Source organism: Canis aureus, chromosome 6, assembly GCF_053574225.1.
Source record: "Canis aureus isolate CA01 chromosome 6, VMU_Caureus_v.1.0, whole genome shotgun sequence".
Classification (NCBI taxonomy): Eukaryota; Metazoa; Chordata; class Mammalia; order Carnivora; family Canidae; genus Canis; species Canis aureus.
The window spans coordinates 2,420,799-2,442,809 of NC_135616.1; the positions used below are offsets into that span (position 1 = coordinate 2,420,799).

Genomic DNA, 22,011 nt, shown 5'->3' on the forward strand with positions numbered 1-22,011 from the left:
ATCAATCATTCAGCACAATTACTCGTTAGTCAATAGGCCAGCTTCCCTGATGACCTGGAAGGCAGGTAAGAAAGGTCCTCCTGTGGGAAAGTATTCCCATGAAAGGGATGTATTGGGAGGCCCATTCCCGGGGGCAGGAAGAGCAAGTGAGGGGGAACCAGGCTGGAACAGAGGGATTAGGACATGCATGGCCCAAGCAGCAGAACAAACTGGCCTTTCTGGATGTTTTAATAAAGACAGTTCCTGGGGCACCTGGGTGGCTCAGTCGGTTGAGTGTCTGCCTTCGGCTCAGGTCATGATCCAAGGGTCCTTGGATCTAGTCTCGCTTTGGGCTCTGCTCATCAGGGAGCCTGCTTCTCCCTCTCCCTTCCAGCCCCCCTGCCCCCTGCTCACTCAAATAAATAAAAATCTTTTTTTATTTTTATTTTTTAAAAAGATTATTTATTTATTTATTATTTATTTATTTATTTATTTATTTATGAATGACATATATATATAGAGAGAGGCAGAGACACAGGAGGAGGGAGAAGCAGGCTCCATGCCCCATGTGGGACTTGATCCCGGGACTCCAGGATTGCGCCCTGGGCCAAAGGCAGGTGCTAAACCGCTGAGCCACCCAGGGATTCCCCTCCCCCCTTTTTTTTGAAAAAAAAAAAAAAGACAGTTCCCAAAGAAGTTGCTGAAGAACCAACTTCCAAGACTGAGGATGTGGTGCTCTGCTGAGAGAGGTGACCTCTGCGGAGCCGTGCAGTAGCCCCGCTGCATTGTGCCCTCCCCCATTTTCCCCTCCAGCAGTCCTACCCCATCCAACACGAATTTGGACAATGCTTGTTATGAGCCGTTGAGATGATGACGGTGTTTCTGGCCCAGCCTCAAAACTTCTCAGGGCCCAAACCTTATGTACAGCAAAACACAAGACTGGATTTCCTTGCCCTGATTCCTACACAAGGGCTGTTTTGTGAGTCAACCACAATATAAGGAGAATCTGGCTGAAGCAAGCAGCGCAAAGTTTCCTGTCCCACCTGAAGTCATAGTAAGAAGAAAGCTGCCTTAGGCTGTGTATGCCAAGCCTGCTTTGAATTAAACACAATCACTTCCAGGCTTCCCTCAAGATTTATCTAGTTTCTCACCATAATAGGTCAACAATTGTTGAGTGCTTCCTATGTGGCAGGTTGGGTCTCAAGGGCCCTATATGTACTGTCTCCCTAATTTTCATCGGCTTTATAGAGACAGACCCTTTCTTGGCAGAGAGGCCTTCCTCCGGCTGCAGCCTCCAGGCCCCTAGGAGCGTGTCTGGGGACAGATCGGTGGATGGGTAGTTGCTCTGGCAACAGGACACCTTTAGGTCCTCACAGTCTGGGCAGCTAGCACGTGCAGCAGGCAAGGATGCATCTCTAAGAGGACCAACGCAGTAGTTCCCACTAAACGCGAGATGCTGGGAAGTAGATTCCCACTTCAGAACAAGGTTTTCATCAAACCCCTATAAAATATCAAGTATCTCCCATGTTAAATGTAAAATTTTAAAAAAACTAACACTGAATTGAAAAGGGAGGAAAACCACTTAAGAGAACAAGTTTGTATTTGTGAGAAACAGCCCAATTTAATTCTACAGAGATCCATGTCCCATAAAACATGTATAAGTATAAAATCATCCCTGAGTTTAATTGAAGACTGAAAACAGATGCCCTCTTACCCTGTCTCATTCCTGACCTAATTAAATCAGTTATGACGCACATTAATCAGCCCTGAATTCTACGGAACTTTAGGTCTTGCCTGCTAAATATCTTGCCTGGCTGAGAAGCAGGACTGTGCATCAGACAGGCTAATCTGTGATCTCAGGGTTGCTTTACAACCAAAGGGACTCTAACTTTTAAAAAACAGACATATACTAGCGTTACAATTTTTCTAATTACTGCAAGAAGAGTTTCTATTATCTGCAACTAGGCACCCAAGTCAGAAAGACCAAGGCTTGGATCCCAGCCCTGGCCTATAGTCTGAGCCTGAGTTTGCTAATCCACACCAGGCCATCGGGCTATCCTGTGCTCCTGAGGCTCAGCACCATCCACCGATCTGTTCCCAGACATGCTCCCAGGGGCCTGGAGGCTGCAGCAGAAGTCAGGCTCCTGACCCTCTCTCCCACAGGCCTCTCTGCCAAGAAAGGGTCTGTCTCTATAAAGCCGATGGGAATTAAGGGTGACCGTGCATATAGGGCACTTGAGACCCTACCTGCCACATAGGAAGCACTCAATAATTGTTGACCTATTATGGTGAGAAACTAGATAAGAAATCTTGGGGGAAGCCTGGAATGAGGTTTCCTAGGGCTGATGAGAAGCATGGCTGGGCTTTTGGGTCAGGGCAGTGTGCAGAGAACCTTACAGAACAACGAATGTGGTCAGTCATATCATACATACATGGGGCTGACCAGGTCTGGGGATGTAGTGGTCAGGAGGGGAATCCAGGCCTGTGGCTCCACAGAACTTACATTCTAGAGGGAGACAAGTAACTAGTTAACAAGTATATAAGAAAAAGCAAGCAGTGTGATGTGAGATAGTCAGGGGCTCCCCTGGACACAGTGGTCAGAAAAGGCCCCCCTGGGGAGGGGGGGGAACAAGCCAAGATCTAGGGAAGAGTTTTAAGCCAAAGGTCCACCAAATGAGAAGGCCTTAGTGACTGAGCCAGAGAACAAAGGCCTTGGGGCTGGTGCAAGTAGTTGGAGAATGGATAAGGCTGCAGATGGAGGCAGAGGCCAGATGACCAATAGCCTCCTAGGCCAACAGGAGTGAGTGTGGGCTCAGACCGTGTGTATTGTAATTATATATTTAAGCAGGGGAGGCTCGGCTCTGGCCTACATTTTTATAAATGCAACTCTGCCTGCTGGTGGAGAAAGGAGCACCAGCAGCGGTATGGCAAGGAGACTACCGCCACCATCTGCCAGTGAGGATGGTGGCCACCCCTGGACACAGACAAGGACTTCTGTGAGACACGTTCAGTAGAGTTGATGGGCATGAGGGTAAAACATCCAAACCCAGGGTTTTAGCTAACAAATTGGATGGACAGTGGGGACGTCAATGCAGATGAGGAAAGCTAGAGAGAAACATGTTTGAAGTAGGGAGGGAATCCAAAGTTTGAGACGCCTGCCTATTCAGAAAACCAAGTGGAAATGGCTGGCTGAGTTTGAAGCTCAGAGGAGAGGTTAAGATATCAATCTGGTAAGGGATGGGAGAGGAGAACCAGCTTCTAGATGGAAAGCTAATTAGGGAAAACATATATGGTAACTCTGCCTATTAGATGCTCCTCCACGCTGCAGATCACAGTGAAGAGAGCCAGTGGTCATAGCCACTTTACAGTGACGACTGGCTGCATTCACTGGTTCACATCCAACTCCTCTGGAAAGTCCAAGCACCAGGTTTCCAAAACACAGAGGCACAGAAGAAATGCATATCCATAAAAGCAGTCTATGGAAGAAAAGTCACTCTTAAAGCTTTTTGTTTGCTTAATCCCCCCCCCCCCCTTTTGACCTCCTAAGTAAAACCTACAAGGCAAAGTGATGGTTAAATAGAAATGTAGTAACACTGAGGAACTTTTTTTTTTTAATTTTTTAAAATTTTTATTTATTTATGATAGTCACACACACAGAGAGAGAGAGAGGCAGAGACATAGACAGAGGGAGAAGCAGGCTCCATGCACCGGGAGCCCAATGTGGGACTCGATCCCGGGTCTCCAGGATCGCGCCCTGGGCCAAAGGCAGGCACTAAACCGCTGTGCCGCCCAGGGTTCCCTTTTTTTTTTAAATAAATATTTTATTTAGTTATGAGAGACACAGAATGAGACAGAGAGAGGCAGAGACACAGGCAGAGGGAAAAGCAGGCTCCATGCAGGGAGCCTGACACGGGACTTGATCCCAGGTCTCCAGGATCACACCCTGGGCTGAAGGTGGCGCTAAACCGCTGAGCCACCTGGGCTGCCCCACTGAGGAGCATTTTTAAAAAGCAATACCACTATTTCAAGATTTTTGAGGCTGAATGTTATCAAATAAATACACATTCAAGCATGAAGTGATCCACATTTGATATACGAAATCTGGATTGGAGTAGGGCACTATCAGTAACAGAAACCACTGCTTAACTTGTGAAAAATGTGTTTATAAATTTGATTTCTAAGAAAGAATTTCTAAGCAAGAGAAAATAAGGTAGAAGAGAAAAGAAAAAATTCCATGGTTTTCTTTTTTTAAAGATTTATTTTTTAGATAAAGAGTGTATGAGTGGGGGGAGGGGCAGAGGGACAGAGAATCTTAAGCAGACTTCCTGCTGAGCATACCTGATGTGGTGTTTGATCTCACGATCCTGACATCATGACCTGATCTGAAACAAAGAGTTGAACACCTAACCAAGTGAGCCGCCCAGGTGCCCCCTCCCTTTTCTAAAGATTTCTTTACTTTAAAGAGAGAAGAAATTTGTTTTTCTAGCTCCAGCTCACCATCACTGGTTCCAAACTGTTGCAGATTTAAGCCATCCAGGAAGCTTTTTGCATGTTCTGTGGTCTTTCTGCTCCATCAATAATATCCAATTGTGATCATCCCAAGCCACTACACAACTGCTCACAATCTGGGACTTTGCTGCTCCAAACACGGCTGTTAGCTGGGGCTCAGAAAACTTTATCAGGGGACTTAATAGTATTGGTAGAGAAGCAATTAATAATCATATTCTTCCTGGGTAAAACCAGGTAACTGTGTCACACCTTTTCTACCTCACAGCTCAAGATGCTGCATTGAGCATTTATCCTCCCACAGGGACTCCCCCCCCCACCCCCACCTGCTTGAGGAGCATTCCTTCTATGCAGCGTTCTGGAGCAGCTGTCTCATTTAGCTTTCATCACAATAAATCTATTTCAAAATACATCAACCTCTCCAATGTATTTGCACAGAATATGAATTCCCCTACTCTAGAGAAAAATAATTTCTTTAAAAGTACACTTCCTTTCTAGTCTGGGCAATTAGCTAAGAGACAGAGGACCAGAGAAGGAATTTCTTAGAGAGAAAAACAAACAAACAAACAAACAAACAGTGTAATGGAGGGGGAAAAAAAAATCACAGCAGCTTGAAATAAATAGAAAAAAGCAATATTCTGATTTCTGTAAGACATCATATAAAAAAGGTTCAGTGGAAATTAAGTTTATTTCTGGATACACCACAGTAAAATATATGCCATATTTATTCAGAGTATCATAATCAATGCAAAAATAGAATTCTCTTCTCCCCTTAAAAATGTTAAGTATAATACTATAGGCTACATACATGATATCTTAGGTCTTCAGTATAAGCTTCTCAAGACAAACAAAAATCTTACAAAATATATACAAAAGAATATTGTAGTGTAAGAAAAAGTTACCAAAACATAACTTTTGTAATTTACACAAAATGTATCTAGTTGATTTTTTCAAGAGCTTCACCCATTAGTCGAATAGCAACACTCTTGCCTTCATCTGTTTGAACAACAAGCAAAGCTTCAAATTTGCCCGCGGACTTGGGTCTGAACTGCACAGGCATGTTGATGTAATGCTGCGCTCTGTGAAGAGAAAGGAAAGGTCATCAGCGTGATGCTACAGCAGCAAGTGCATCACGGAAATGTATCACTGAGAGCACAATCGGATTTTCATGAAAGAATTTAGTAGAGTTACATTCAGTTTAAGTTTAGTTCTCATTTCTTTGATGCTATTTAATAAGAAACTGGCACGGAGGAGAGGGCCATGTAAAATCTGATTCAAACAGTATTGCATATATATTCCTGGCTATTCAACAAAAATAGGAAAAGGGAAACGAGAGGTCTGTGCTACTGTGTATGGAACTTTGTGTTCTGTTTGCAGAGGCAGAGAATGGCCTGCCTAAGAGTGAGACAACACCTGACATATCCTGACCATCCTCCTCCAGCAGCATACTCAACCTCCAGCAGAAATACATATAATATATAGATTTTAGATTTTTATTTGACAGAGCACAAGTGGGGGGAGCAGCAGGCAGAGGGAGAGGGAGAAGCAGACTTCCTGCAGAGCAGAGAGCCTGATGTGGGACTTGATCCTCGGACTCCAGGACCACGACCTGAGCCAAAGGCAGACACCTAACCAACTGAGCCACCCAGGAGCCCCTGGGGTTATTAAACCAACCTGCTCATCAACAGGTCTGTGCAGAGTTTGCTCCAGTATTCTTATCAACTGTTATAAAAAACTTTCTTGAAAATTTATTTTCAGATTACATTTGACCCTCAAACAATACAGGTTTCAAATAAGTAGGTCCATTTATGTGTTGATTTCCCCCCCACCCCCCCGGAAAAGTACAGTACTATAAATGTATTTTCTTGGAGCACCTGGGCAGCTCAGTGGTTGAGCATCTGCCTTTGGCTAGGTTGAGATCCCAGGATCAAGTCCCATCATTGGGCTCCCCACAGGGAGCCTGCTTCTCCCTCTGCCTGTGTCTCTGCGTGTCTCATGAATAAAATCTTTAAAATAAAATGTATTTTCTCATGATTTTGATCACATTTTCTTTTCTCTAACTTACTTTATTGTAAGAATATAGTATATAAGACATACACAAAAATGCTATTATTGGTCAGGCTTCTGGTCCACAGACCATTAAAAGTTAAATTTGGGGGGAGTTAAAAGTTATACACAGATTTTCTACTGCATGGAGGTCGGCAGCCCTAACTGTTGCATTGTTCAAGGGTCAACTGGATACAGAGGCAGGAAATGAGTGCCCTGTCTCTAAAACTATTATGTTGGGGGTGCCTGGGTGGCTCAGTTGGGCTGAGCATCTACCCCTTGGTTTCAGCTCTGGTCATGATCTTAGGGTCATGAGATCAAGCCCCTGTCAGGCCCGACACTCAGTAGGGATACTGCTTGAGATTCTCTCCCTCTCCCTGTGCCCCTCCCCCTGCTTGCATGTGTTCATTCTCTTTCTCTAAAAAATCATTTTTTAAAAAATATCATGTTGGGAGGTTTCTGTTCATAAAACTAGATCCCAAGAGCTTCAAAAACAACAACAACAAAAAACCCTTTATTCCCTTTTTTTTTAAACCCTTTATTCCTATGGTGACTGAAACCACATATACTTTATCACAACCTATGTGATGTCACTGACGTTTAGTCTTAATTGTTTGAAGTGAAAATTTATAGCTTTTAGACTTTCCTCAGAGGGAAGGTACTTCATCCTTGAGTCTCATCTCTGAACTACATGTTTTAAAGTTCAGCAATCAGAACGGTTATATGCTTTTGTTTCCACTACATCTTGGAATTATGTTTCCTGATAAAACTCAGTACAGTGTTGGCTTTTGGGTATTTTAGTATTTTGGAGAACAGTTTTAGTATTTCAGAGCCCCTTTCCTGGATATAACTGGCAGGGCAGAATTTTAAAAATATATGTATATGTACGTGTACACACACACACACACACACACACACCACACACATCTGGGTTATTTTCCCCAAATGCATTGTACTCTAATTTCCTATATCAAAGCAATGTGACTTTAAGAAAAATGGTACCTAGTCCTTGGCACTGACAAACTATCATTTTATCTTTCACATTAGCATTTCTTTTTTCTTTTTTTTTTTAAGATTTTATTTATTTATTCATGAGACAGAGAGAGAGAGAGAGAGAGAGAGAGAGAGAGGGAGGCAGAGACACAGGCAGAGGGAGAAGTAGGCTCCACGCAGGGAGCCCGATGTGGGACTTGATCCTGGGATTCCAGGATCACGCCCTGGGCTGAAGGCAGGCGCTCAACCTCTGAGCCACCCGGGCGTCCCTCACGTTAGCATTTCAGCACCCAGAATAATGTAGTACAGTTTGCTAACTTAAGAGGCTTTATACCTTATAAGTTACTGAAAGTAATAAAATATCCTGAAATAAATCTGAGAAATCCATCATTAACAAATTTTAATATGGAACAGAAATGTTCTATATTCAACTGAGAATGTTTTAAGAATGTATTATGATAAAAATGTATTGTTTGCTTTAGATTTATAGGTACTCTGAATAAACTAGAATGTAATTTAGAAAGGACTGTGAAATTGAACGCAGCTCTAAAACACTACAAGATGGATATATTTAACCTTGTACTATTATTAAAAACTGCTTTGACCTCTGTCTTCTACAGACACACACCACACACACACACGGAAAAAGGTAGGGCCCAGAGGAGACGTCTAGTTCAAAATCCCTTAACTAGCTGAGGACCAACATTACAGCAAAGGCACAAAAAGACCAAAGAGGCATAAGAGAGTGAAGCAGTAGCTGTGGAAAAGCACTCTAAACCACCTCCTTAACTACATGTCCCCATCTACAGAAGCTACAAATTATATAAACCATAATTTTTCTTTCTCTTTTTAATTGAAAAGGAATACTCTGTGCAGGAAAAAAGTAGCCCTTTAGCATAGCCAAGGTACTATCATTATCAAAGAAAATGAGGTAAAACTCCTTGGTTCCTGTGTGTTGGTAAGAAGTAATGACAGTGCTGTCCCCAGTGTGACTTAGTGTGAGAACCTTCCTATCCTCTGGAATGACATAACAGAGTTGGGTAGCTCTGCAGCAGGAGCCTGCCAGGATGCTGGGTACAGGCAGACGTGGGCACAGGAGGGGAGAAATGAGTTACTCTACTGTCTAAGCAGATTAGACTTGAATAAAACAATAGGTTAACAGAAGAATGCTCTTCAGGGTTAAGTGGAACATGAATGAATTCTTTTTACACAGCTATGACAGAAATGATCACTTCAAGTCCTCAAAACAAACTTTACCAAAAAAGTGATAATCAGGGTTTATCTTTCCCTATTACATTCTTTACAATCTATCGCTTTAAGGGGGCTACATCTCCCACATACATTCATGTTCCCCACCTCTGAACTAGGCAAAAGTCCTGTGGCCTCTGGGGGAAGCTCTCCTGACTATGTTGCAGTCAGTTTATGTCCCAAAGGCCTTGGGCAGCTTTCACGTTTCAGCAGGAGAACAGCTCCGTCAGGCCTCATGAGTGCCATGGGGAAGGTGCCTGTTTGGAGTAAGGCACGGATTACCTCATGTACTCTATAGATGACTAAAGAGTCACGTTATTACTCTGGCTGGAGTTAATGGTGTCATAGAGCAGACAGAGATCTAATTAACAAAAACATCACTAATCAAAAGCTGGCAACTGCCTCTCAGACCCTCAGAATAGGTTTCTTCCACCTGCCAAAGCAAGCTAGACGTTGCTCTCAACCAGCATTTGTATTTCATGAGCACAAAAGCACTCAACACTTACAATAAGAACAGGCACTATTATTTCAGTTTTATGGTAAAATTTTCAAGTGAGATACCATAGCAAAGTTTTGCTTCTTCTCCAAAGATGAAAGAAGTCATTCTTACTTTAAAATGTAAAATTTCAGCCTATGGAACGGTCATGAGAGATGATTTCAATGACTTGGGGTTGACTTCACTTGGTCGTCTTCTTCCTCACGTACTCAGTAGTGCTCACCCACTGTTAACACAATCTAACACCACCCATCCTAGATCAGTAGGGCAAAGAAAGCCTCCTTAACTGGAGGCCTGCAGGCTGCTGGAAGTCAAGGACTCAGAGCACAGAAGCTAGAAAATGTGTAGTCATGGTGTTTTAAACTTAGACCTTTCTCTTCCATGTGGCTTTTTAAGCGATTATAAGAAAAGAAGGGATGTGAAAACGTGTTGTTCCATCACAATCCATGGGGCTGGTCCTGGTGCTAGTCTTGGTGCTTCAGAGGCAGCCCTAGAATGTTTACAGGGTGCTCCAAGTTTTCAATGGAACATAACATGTTTTTGGAATCATCTAACACTAAAATAAAAGATCTTATAATTAATTAAATAGCTTAATTAAAGATTCAAAGATAGAGATAAAATTATTCTTCAGTGGTAAGTCCAACAGAACCCTACTGTTAAAATTCTATATAACAGTAACAACCCAGTTTGAGATTTCAATCTAAATATAGATCATATGGAAAACAAAGAGTAGCAAGGATGACAAAAAAATGAGACCCTAGTTTAAGAAGTATAGGGTATTTGAAGAAGGACAAATATAGTAAAAGTTTTCCCAGTTAATCTGGGAAAGTTTTTGTCCCAATTATTGAAAATTTAACTCCCTGATCCTCAGCATAGTAAAAATAACACTTAAAGCAGGATTTATTCTAAATCATAAGATAATTAATATTTTATATATTTATGTGACGAGCAAAAGACCAGGTAGCAGGAATCACATGCTAAATCCAAACCATCTCACAAGTTTGGGTTGCTAGATAGTAAAGCACACTTATATGCAGTCATGAAAGGCAGTCATGAAATGCTTTCCCTGCAGGTTCCTCAGCTTTTTTTTTTTTTTTTTTTTTTCAAAAACATGATAAGGACTGTTCTGTGGGGTTGGTGATGGTGATGGTGATGACGAGCTATCGTGGAATGGGGAGAGCTCACAAGTCCCAACCCCCAGGAGAAATCCTAAAGTCCTGAAAACAAACTCCTGCACTAGGATGAGAACATTTTGATTTGTGATAAACTCACCTCAGAGAGTATTTTGAATGTTTGACGTAGAAAGGCTCTCTGGGACTTAAAAATTTCAGCTGGAATTTAAAATGAAACACTTTATTAAGTTATGCAAGTTAGATATTTGAGCATACTTAAAACATGCCATGCATTTCTTTAATTAAAGGTGTCTAGTAAATTTCAGTATAGTCACAAAATTAAGACAATAAATGCTCATGAAAACGCACTTAATTTAATATGAATTTACTCTAGTTCTAACTAGAGCAAATGTTATCCAGAAATATGTTGCTGTGATGGTACAGAAGAAAAAGAAAACAAGGAAAAATTTTAAAATGAAAATATGAAAACATGCTAAATATTTCTGATTTTGAGATAAAAACTCATGAATTTCCCAGGAGTCTGTTTTCAAACACAGTATAAGGCATTAAAAAAAAAAAAAAATCAACTCATTATTATAACTCAAGTATAAACTACAGAACGAGCTCCTAAATTATCAGGAAATTTTATATATATATTTTTTATAAATTTATTTTTTATCAGTGTTCAATTTGCCAACATATAGAATAACACCCACTGCTTATCCCATCAACTGTCCCCCTCAGTGCCCGTCACCCAGTCACCCCCACCCCCCGCCCACCTTCCCTTCCACCACCCCTAGTTCGTTTCCCAGAGTTAGGAGTCTCTCATGTTCTGTCTCCCTCTATTAGGAAAATATTTATCAAATAGTTGAACACATCCACTTTCCCAAAACCCACAATACTATTTCCAACTTACAGAGTGCATAATGAAAGAATTATTTCGCAAATTGACCTTCAACGTCCTGGATTCCCCTACCCTAGTTGGCAGAAACCGATACACATCTTCTGAGGCATAAACCCCACGGTGAGTCAGGTCAAGCTGCCTGCTTTGGAAACAGATTGAAAAATCAACTATTTAAAATCCAGGTAAGTAATTTAAACTACTTGTCTATATGCAGTTAGGAAGTGTTTTGTGTTTTGATTTGTATTTTCTCTCACAACTCAGCTGGAAACTAGTTCTGTAATGGCAGCTTCATTACTGTGTGTGAAGATCGAACACCACCACAGCAGTCTGACAAGCTGTAGGGTCAGCTGCTACATGGGACAGGACAGCTCCTCTCTCCCCGGAGAAAGCCTCTCTGCTCGCCTCACACCCCATGTGCATGCAGGTGCTCCTGTTGCCTTAGTTCACGTTACCCATACCACTCACCATGCAGTCCACTGGATGACCTTCATTTTTCCTGACACACTACCCTGATGGTAGGACTCAAACTCTAGTCTCTCGGCAGCATTTGATGCAGTGACCTAGATGCCAGGCCGTCTGTGCAAGCTCATTCCCACTCCCTCACCACCAATGCTACTGTCCTCTGGGGCTGGATCCTGGACATCCCTACTGCTCTCGCGCAGTCTCCCTAGGCAATTCCGGTGGTGATCCAGCAACCCCACCCTCATGTGACTCCCAGATCTGTATCTCAGCCTAGACTGCGCCTAGGCAACACGCCTATCACCATACAGTGATCTGTCTCCACAAATACAGATTAAACCTGGGATCTTCTCAAACCTGACCCTCCAGTTTATTTCTGTTTGGGAGCCAACTTTGACCACTGTTCTCTTTCAAGCCCCCTTACTCAAACCCATTTACTGAGTCCTCTGAATTTCCTTCTATAGACTTCTCCTATCTGTCCATTTCTCTTCATCTTTCTTGACACTACTTTAGTCCTGGACTACTTAAAAATAGCTTCTGACTCATTTTACCATATCTACTCTTGCCTCCTTCTAATCAGACTGTACCACAGCCAGATGATTTTTCTACAAATACTGGAATCTGATCATGTCATTCAATGGCTTCCAACAGCTTCCTAGATAAACCCCAAATTAACATCTGACAGGTGAGGCCCTGTGTGGTCTGCTTTTCCCCACCAGCCCTCTGGCCTCAGTTCACAATACTCTCTCTCCCTCTGGGTTCTAGGCCTTTGGTCCTGCAAGGGCCAACAACAACCACCCAGTCCTTACACCTCCATCATTTCTACTCATCCTCCTCAACTCAAAGGTCCAATTTCAGGGAGGCTCTTCCCAGGTATCACATATCAAGCTCCCTCTGTCATGTTTCTCATTTCTTTCCTTTCAGTCCTTTCCATGGATGGTAAGTGAGATTATTTGTGATGGGGTTCCTTCTCCAGGAGATGAAGTCCCTGGAGCAAGGACCAGGGCAGTTCTGCTTCCACTACATGGCAGCACTCCGTAAAGATGAGATGAACAAACGAGTAAATGGCATCAAAAGAGTGTGGTAAGAACGCATATTCTTCAAAGGAGCCTAATTTCTTAAAAACTGCATTATTTACTTCCATTAGAAAATAAATGACAACATGTATATTAAATTTAGCAGGTATTTAACATTTAATTTTTCTCACAAGCATCTTCCTCCAGAACAAAGTTAGATCTAAACATTAGTTAATTAAGGATTGTAAGAAACATGTTTATTAGGTAAAATACTTAAATACTATCATTAGAGCTATATAAGCTCCTGGAAAAAAATTTTTTTTTAGAAAGTTTTTAAGGGGTGCCTGGCTGGCTCAGTTAGAGGAACATACAACTCTTGATCTTGGTGTCATGAGTTGGGTGTAGAGATTACTAAGAAATATAATAAATAAACTATTAAATAAAAATAAAAAAAGAAGTTTTTAAAGAATCAACTTTTACACAGTGTTCCAGGGAACATAAAATGGTATGGTCATTTTGTTTAAACTACCTGGCAGTTTGTTTTAAAGTTAAGCACATGTGTACAATATGACCCAGAAGTTCTATTCTTCAGGTGTTTTTACCCAAAGGAAATTAAAAGGTACATCCACAAAAATACACATACAATAATGCTCATAGCACCTTCACTTATAATGGCCCCGAATATGGAGCCACCCAAATGTCACCAGGAAAATGAATTAACTGTGATATGTTCACATAAAGCAATACTTGACAATGAAAAGGGACAAACTACATATATGCTCTACAACACAAATGAATCCCAAAAACATTATGTGTGGTGAAAGTAGCCAGACTCAAGGAGTGTGTATGTGTATGAAATTCAACAAAACCAACCTATGGCCATAGATCAGAATGGATATTGGGTTGAGGGTGGGGCTGACTGCAAAGAGATGTGTAAGAGCTTTTCAGGTGAGAGAAATATTCTCTATCTTCATTAGAGTTGTAGCAATGCATGAAAGCTCATAGGTAAGCTCACTGAGCACTTTACTGAATGTAATTATATCTCAAAGTACTGGAGAAAATGTCAAAAGAATGGCAAAAACAACATACCTGGGTATGAGAGCAGTCTCTGATACACCTTGTCTTCGGGGCTTAACTAAATTATCCAGTTTAATGAGGGAGTTTGTGGAAATTTGTGAACCTTCAGGCTCATTTTCTGCTTTGACACTCTATAAAAAAGAAAATGAAGGTGAGAGAGGAGAAATAAATACTCTTGGAAAAATATATAGACATTTACCTATCTGAATTCTACTATTTCCCTCATAACTTTTAAAAGAAAATTTAAGATTTGTAAATGCCCTGAATTGTAATTCCTGTATTTTTTACTGTTCAGCTTCTTTTATATATATATATACATACACACATACACAATCTTACCTAATCAAGTCAAACAAATTTCATAGAGCCAAACCCAGACCTCAAACATACCCATCAATAAAGGCAAATGAGAAAATTAAGATTACAGGGCCAGACAACAGGATTAATGAAATTAGAATACCACCAGGAATACAGTTTGCATTTTCAGGACAGTTTTCCATGTCAGTTTCACTTAATGTTTTTAATATACACACACAATAATTTACTTAAATTCAGTGTAATACTCACTTGCCCAGAGAGTTGAAATCTCAAGGTATGTTTCCTATGAGGCTCCTTAAGGGGGTTACACTCAACATCCCAAAACTGAGCATAATCCCCTCTATCTCTGGGCAAAAACGTGATGGAGACCTACAAAATAACACATCCAGGGGAGAAATTTAGATCCTGAGCCTCATATGCATGTAGTTGCTATATGGTTTTGCCATTAATTGAAAAGGAAATTGAACAATTCTGCTTTTGGTAGAAAATTACACCATATCCAAAATACACTTTCCTTTCAGGTTCTATGTAATATATTCCTCAAAATGTAAACGTTATTTACATTATCAAAAATTTCTAGAGCTGTCAAGTACAAGACCTAAATCAAGATAGTTAACCCCAGTAACACAATCCAGTCTTTCACAGCAATGCTTATGGAACCCTCTTGCTGGCCACACAGTAAAGGCCTAAGGCCTAGAAACAGTTACTTCAACTACACACCTCAAAGTTATACATACGATCTATATGCATACAACCCGTAAAAACTCAGTAATGAGAAAGTTGTAAGATTTAAAAATAGACTTTTATAAAGTTTACCAGTGTTAAGTGCTTCCTTTATCAAAAAATTTAGTGTTGGGCAGCCCGGGTGGCTCAGCAGTTTAGTGTCGCCTTTGGCCCAGGGCGTGATCCTGGAGACTAGGGATCGAGTCCCACATCAGGCTCCCTGCATAGGGCCTGCTTCTCCTTCTGCCTGTGTCTCTGCCTCTCTCTTTCTGTGTCTCTCATGAGTAAATAAATAAAATCTTAAAAAAAAAAAAAATTTAGTGTTAAAAGTACTATTGGTTAGGTTAACCACTAATCAGTGTATTTGAGTCTGGACTTAACATTAAAACTGTTAAGTGACCCAATTTGTTAAAACAAAACGTAAGAAACAACGCAGCCAGCAAATCTTAGAGTGTGGAGGCAAAGGCGAGATACTGATGGAGGAGAGGCGATTATCAGTATCAGGGAATTACACCATTAAAGAGGATGTGGACGCTGAGAAGATCACAGAAGAATGAAAACAACCATGTCCTAAATGGTGAATATGTACAAATTATCTGGAATCACTGGGCACTAGAGTACCATGGACTCTACAAATCTCACCTAACATTGCCTTCCAACACCAAAAATAAAGAGGAGAAAGCCTAGTATTATTCTATGTGACACACATTAAGACACATAATAGGAACTTTAATCCCATTCAAATAGGTAACTAATTTTTTCTTCCTTCTGGATCACTATGTCAATAGTTGCAGTTTTGGGGAGTACTTCCCTAAACGGTTCCAGTATGATATTACCTTGCTTTCTTTTCCCTTAACATAAATTAAGTACCCAGACCTGGAGTTCAGTTGACAAATGTGACCTGACAGTGTGCTAAGCAAATAGTTCAGTCCAAGATATGCAGTGATGGACACAAATCAAAGATCTCATTGAGGTTTCCTTTTTATGTTAGGTACTGTGTAAAAGGAGAAATTCCCAGGAGACAATCTAGTCCTGCATCCTTGTTTTTCTATTTTCAAAGCCTCACTGAGATAGAATTCATATACCATACAATTCACCCACTTAAGCATAGTCAGGGTTTTTAGTATATTTCCAGAACTGTGTAACCACCAGTGTAATCTGATTTTAAAGTATTTTCAACAATCCAAAAAAAACCCCAAACACCCTATACCATCAGCAGCCATTCCCCACTCTCCACCTTCACTCCCAGCCCGAACAACCATGTATCTACTTTCTGACTCTACAGATTGACCTATTTCACACGTCACACAAATTGAGTCATATAACTATGTGTCTGGATTGCTTCACTTAGCATGTTTTCAAGGTTCATGTGGTAGCATGTTATTAGTACTTCATTCCTTTTTATTGCCAAGTAATCTTTCATTGTATGGATATACACTTTATCACTCTATCAGCTGATGGACATTTGGGTTATTTCTATCCTTTCTGGCTATCTTGAATAAGGCTGCTACAAACATCTGTATAGAAGTTTTTGTTTGAATACTGATTTTCAACGCCTTGGGGTATATATCCAGAAGTGGAGTTCCTGGGTCATACAGTAATTCTACATCTAACTTGAAGAACTGTCAAACTGTTTTCCAACAGCAGTGGTACCATTTACTATTCCCACTAGCAGTGTAGGAAGACTTAATTTCTCTATATCCTCACCAAAACTTGTTACTGTCTGATTTTCAAAAACTCAGTCATCCTAAGAGTGTAAAGTGATAACTCACTGTGATTTTGTTTTGCATTTCCCTAATGAACAGTGATTCTAAATATGCTGTCATGTATTTATTGTCCACTGTGTATCTTTTTTGTTAGAGAAATGTCTATTCAGATCTTTGACCCATTTTTTAAACTGGTTATTTGTCTCTGTATTGTCTAGTTGTAAGAGTTTGTTTGTTATACATTCTGGATACAAATCTTTCATTAAATATATGATTTCTAAACATTTTCTCCCATAATCTGGGATGCCTTTTCACTTTTTTTTTTTTTTTTTTTTAAGATTTTTATTTATTTGAGAGAAAGAATATGAGCCAGGGTGGGGTTGGAGCAGAGGGAGAAACAGAATCCCCACTGAGCAGGGAGCCCAATACTAGGCTTGATCCTAGGATCCTGGGATCATGATCCGAGCTGAAGGCAGACGCTTAACCAGCTGAGCTACTTAGGTGCCCCAGACTTTTCACTTTCTTTTTTTTTTTTTTTTTTTTTAAAGATTTTATTCATAAGAGAGAGAGAGAGAGAGGGAGAGACGCAGAGGGAAAAGCAGGCTCCATGCAGGGAGCCCAATGTGGGACTTGATCCTGGGACTCTGGGATCATACCCTTGAGCCAAAGGCAGACGCTCAACTGCTAAGCCACCCAGGCATCCCAGACTTTTCATTTCTTAATGGTATCCTCTGATGCACTCGAATTTTATATTTTGATAATTCAGCTATTTTTTTCTTTTGTTACTTGTGTTTTACAGGTGTCATATCTAAGAAATCAAGGCTTCCCCCAAGGCCATGAATGTTTACATGTTATCTTCCAAAAATTCTATAGTTTTAGCCCTTAACATTTAGGACTATGGTCTTCTTCAAGTTTCTTTTTGGATACAGTATGAAGTAAGGATCCAACTAATTCTTTTGCATGTGGATATCAGTTGTCCTGGCACCATTTGCTGAAAATATTCTTTCTTTATTGAATGGTCTCAGTACTCTTATTAAAATAAATAAATAAAATAAATAAACTGATCATAAATAGGGAGGTTTATCTGGGGACTCTCAAGTCCACATATTCTACACGTCTATTCTTATGTCAATACTATAGTTTTGATTACTGTAAGTTTTGAAAATGGAAAGTGAATCCTACAACTTTGATCTTTTTCAAGATTGCTTTGGTCATTCTGGTTCTTGTGCAGGTCTACATGAATTTTAGGATCAGCATGTCAATTTCTTTAAGAAAAACAAACAATAAACCCAAACAACAGCTGAGATTTTTGATTGAGATTATATTGAATCTGTACATCAATTTAGGGAGTACTGCTATTTTAGTAATATTAGATCTTCTGATCGATGACCATGGGATGTCTTTCCCACTGGCTTTTTTTTGGCAACCCTTTCCCCACTGCCTTTGCCCTAAATGTTGAACTTTTGTTAAGTAATGTGTCTGTTCCCTATTATGCTGCTTTGCCCCTACTGTGGGCTGGGAAATGAAATCAACTATGCTGCAGTATAGCATGTCTTTCCAAAAAGGTCAGAAACCCTCTGGAAGCCTGTTATACAGACCTAGTAAAGTACACAGGGTTTGTGACTATCAATGCTCAAAGATTCTTGTACAGTCAGTAATGAGTTCACAACTATAATCTAGAACTGATTACAAGTCTGAATCTCAAAAAGAAAAAAAAAGTCTGAATCTCTGAATAAATAGACCAATATCCTATAAATGCTATAGTTTAAATGAGTTTCAGCTGTTAGTGTGAAAAAATATTGAGGCCAAGTGAATGATGACTGCCCCTAAGAGATATTTGAAAAAGCTGTATCAGGTCCACAAGTGAATTAGAACTTAGGATCATGGTGCTAAAAAGATTCATCACCACTGGCCCATGAAAATATATTGTTTATTATGACATAAACACGAAGTTGTTTTTGAGTAGTGGCAGATTTTTCTATTATGGCTGGTGGACAAAACTATTGCCTAGATCAGAGCTACTCAGAGTGTGTTCTAAGTACTGGTAGTCTGTTGCCACATGAAATACTTGTATCAGAATGTAAATCAATCCTACCACTAAGCACGGCATTTTGTTTAGCTGTTTAGAAAGCAAGACCTCTGCTGTAGGAAGCAGTCCACTGATGTGCACTGAGGCAGGCCTCCTGTCCCGTGGCAAGCTGGTTGTTAGCAGTACTGGTATAGGGGAAGCAATTGCTCTGGGTGGCAACAAATGAGGCACTCCTGGTCAATCAACACCATGTTCTTGCCAATGGCTATGAAAAAAATGTAAAGACTCACCTTCTGAATTCCTCGGCTTTCCAGTATACCAGAAATAGGAGAACATCTGAATGCTGCATAGGTAGCTCTAAAAACATCTCCACTGTCATCAACTCCCTATAATCATTTAAACAAGCAAACAAACAACAAAGTCAGTAGATCAATTCAAAGCGAGACCATTACCTTTTTGGTTACCAAGGACACACAAATCCCCACCCCCCTTTTTTTTTTTGCAGGGGATAGGAGAGCTCAATGCTTGCCTAAGAGTGGGAGCACTACTTAACTCTGCTCACACAAGACCTCCCACTACTCTCCTCTCCATCACCAGCCACTCGTCTTTGGCTACAGTTATCTTCAGAATGGTGCTCATGATGTGGAAGGACTGCCTTCTCCTCAAAGACCCTGCTGAATGTGCATTTTAACATCACAAGCAATATGAGTTATTTTTTGTCAGTGGGTACAGCACTATCTTTTGCACACATTTTGATAGTATTAGGGCTCAAAGCTTCTAGTCTCATATGAAATACATGGCGGAAAGGCCAGAGTATTCCAAACCACATACATGACAACATGCTCTATTTAGGTAGAGCCCAATGGTGGAGACTATTTACAGTACAGAGTAGGCTAGGACTCACAAAGAACATTCCATTCTGTCTCTTACACTGACTCCTCCTGGCTAAAAACACACATCAGTATTCAGAAGGTGGGAAAGAAAAATGCATACATGTGTACACACACAATGTTCCATAATAAAATTTTAGTATATTTTTTTCAAAATAAAGTTATTTCAGATAAAAATTAAAACTGTAGGAGGTACTGTTAAATGAGCTAGCACATATTTTCACATACATTCTTTAATTTGACTCTAAAAACCACCTTGTGCAAAAGATGGGGCATGTATTAGCTCCGTCTATAGAGGAAATCAAGGAAGTAAATTAGTAGGACAAAAACCTAATAATCCCAACCTATGTTTGTAATTCAGTATAAAAAACACCCTGAATAAAGTTTAAACATTGAAATGAATATGTTTAAGGCAATTATTACTGACCTTGACATAAGGTGGAGCTAAAGATGACAGATGCCACTTCACTTCTGCATTACCATGATTCTCAAGTTCCAGACAATTTTCTACAAGGAATACACATGTCACAATTCAAACAATTCTTGGAGAGGGAAGTCAACAAGCAGATTACTGTGATAATGTGTAACAATGAGTAATTACCTCATCATAGAGGAAAAATACACTCATGAGATCCCCAGAGGAGCCCAATGGAAATTTACATTATTTTCTAACAGAATAAAAAACGAAGGGCTAATGAAAAGGGAGCTATAAGATGATTTACATGTTTAAAGAGTTACTGGCTGCTGTGGAGAAGAGACACTGCTAGGGAGTTGGAATGGATGAGGAGCCCTGGTAAGATGCCACAGCAGCAGTTGGGTTGAAAGGGGGCATGTGGGGTGGTCTGCAACAGGCCTGAATCATTACAGTGGGAGGAAAAACAGCAGGCAGACAGGGGATCCATTGAGAAAACAGACCGCAAAGGACTTGCTAGTGGAGTATATGGGAGGAGGAGGGGAGGAAAGAGTGAATAACTTCCAGGGATTTGGCTTAACAGACAGACAGTGGTGCCACTTGATCACATAGGGTGGGCGGGAGGAGAGGCAGGTTTCATGGGTAAAACGAGTTCTTTTTGTGAGACGCCAACACGCAGAAGCTGGGCAGGGTGCAGGGAGATCAGAGAGAAAGAAGAGGACACAGGCAGGCCCAGGAAGAAGAGTCATCAAGGAAATCTGAGAAGGAGCAAGTGAGGCAGGGAAAACCAGGAGAGGTGCAAGGAGCAAACAGTCCAAGGAGGAAGGAGCGGCCACCAGTGTTGAGAGGTCAAATTAACAAAGGCCCACAGAAGAGACACTCCCTTTTCAGTGACCCCGATAGCAGGTAAGGGCGAGGTGGTAGCACCAGCTCAGTTACGGCCTGAGGAAATAAAAGCAGGGAGCACAATCTTTCCACGAGGGAGGGGTGTTGAGGAAGCAGGGAGAGCAGCAAGAAGTCATGGGGTCAAGGAAGGCATTCCTTAAACAGGTGATAGCAGAGGGAATTGTGTGCCAATGGAAAGGCAACAACAGAGGGAGGAAACTGAGGACACCGGAGAGAGAAAGCGAGGAGGAAGCGCCCGAGAAGGCATGAAGAGATGGGCCTGGATTCCAAGCAGAAGGGTTTGCCAGAGATGGAAGTGGAAGCCTTGGATTTAGCCTAATGGCCTTTATATTTGCAATGATGTGTGAGGCAGAGTTGAAGAGCTCGCAAGAGCAAGAGTAGGAGTAGGGGAGGGGCACTGAGAAGAGAGAAGCTGTCAAATAGGGGGCAAGATGGCAAAAGAGGAGGGGTCCTCAACTCACCTGGCCCCACCAACTACCTAGATAAATCTCAAGCCATCCTGAATACCTATGAATTCGACCTGAGATTTAAAGAGAGAGCACGCGGAACGCTACAGAGAGAAGGGTTTTCGCTTCTAACAAGGTAGGAAGGAAGGGAAAAAATAAAAAAAGAATCAAGTCGGGGAGGGGCCCCGTGAGGAGCCGGGCTAAGGCCGGGCGGCAAAAGCCTCCAGGACAGGAAAGCCCAGTCCTAAGATGCAGGAAGTTTATTTTTTATGTTTAAAAAAACTTTATATTTTTTTAATTTTATTTTTTTAAATTTATGATAGTCAGAGAGAGAGAGAGAGAGAGAGAGAGAGGCAGAGACACAGGCAGGGGGAGAAGCAGGCTCCATGCATCGGGAGCCCAACGTGGACTCGATCCCGGGTCTCCAGGATCGCGCCCTGGGCCAAAGGCAGGCGCTAAACCTCTGCGCCACCCAGGGATCCCGAGATGCAGGAACTTTAAAAATCCACACCAGATTCTTCCCAGACGAAAAAGCGCGTATCAGAAAAATTGGGCAGAATCGCAGGAGGGGCAGTGAAGCCACCAGTTTCCTGAGTCACTAACAGGAAGTGTGCCTGAGGGGGGTGGGAGGGAGAAATGCACCACAAACTGGACCAAACCCTTCAGGGCATCTGGAGAAGCCAATCGATTAGGTGGGTAGCGAATCAAAGGAGCTGCATCCTGTTGCCTTTGGAGGCCCCGGGAG

General features: G+C 41.2%; 1 protein-coding gene across 10 annotated transcripts in view; it reads right to left on the bottom strand.

Annotated features, from left to right (window-relative positions):
* Nucleotides 1-5,154: 5,154 nt before the first annotated feature.
* The window catches only part of CEP192 (centrosomal protein 192), a 157,055-nt gene continuing 140,198 nt past the window's right edge, over nt 5,155-22,011 (bottom strand). For 6 of the 10 annotated variants that reach the window (XM_077899867.1, XM_077899872.1, XM_077899866.1 and 3 more), the window contains 7 exons: nt 19,930-20,009; nt 18,903-18,998; nt 14,404-14,523; nt 13,849-13,967; nt 11,297-11,426; nt 10,541-10,599; nt 5,155-5,564 (listed from right to left, as the gene is read on the bottom strand). In XM_077899867.1, the coding sequence (XP_077755993.1) occupies nt 5,423-5,564; nt 10,541-10,599; nt 11,297-11,426; nt 13,849-13,967; nt 14,404-14,523; nt 18,903-18,998; nt 19,930-20,009 (746 nt within the window). In that variant the 3' untranslated portion in view covers nt 5,155-5,422. Of the gene's footprint in view, nt 5,565-6,506; nt 9,030-10,540; nt 10,600-11,296; nt 11,427-13,848; nt 13,968-14,403; nt 14,524-18,902; nt 18,999-19,929; nt 20,010-22,011 lie in introns of those variants that run through there. The other 4 variants (XM_077899870.1, XM_077899868.1, XM_077899871.1 and 1 more) reach the window with 3 other exon arrangements.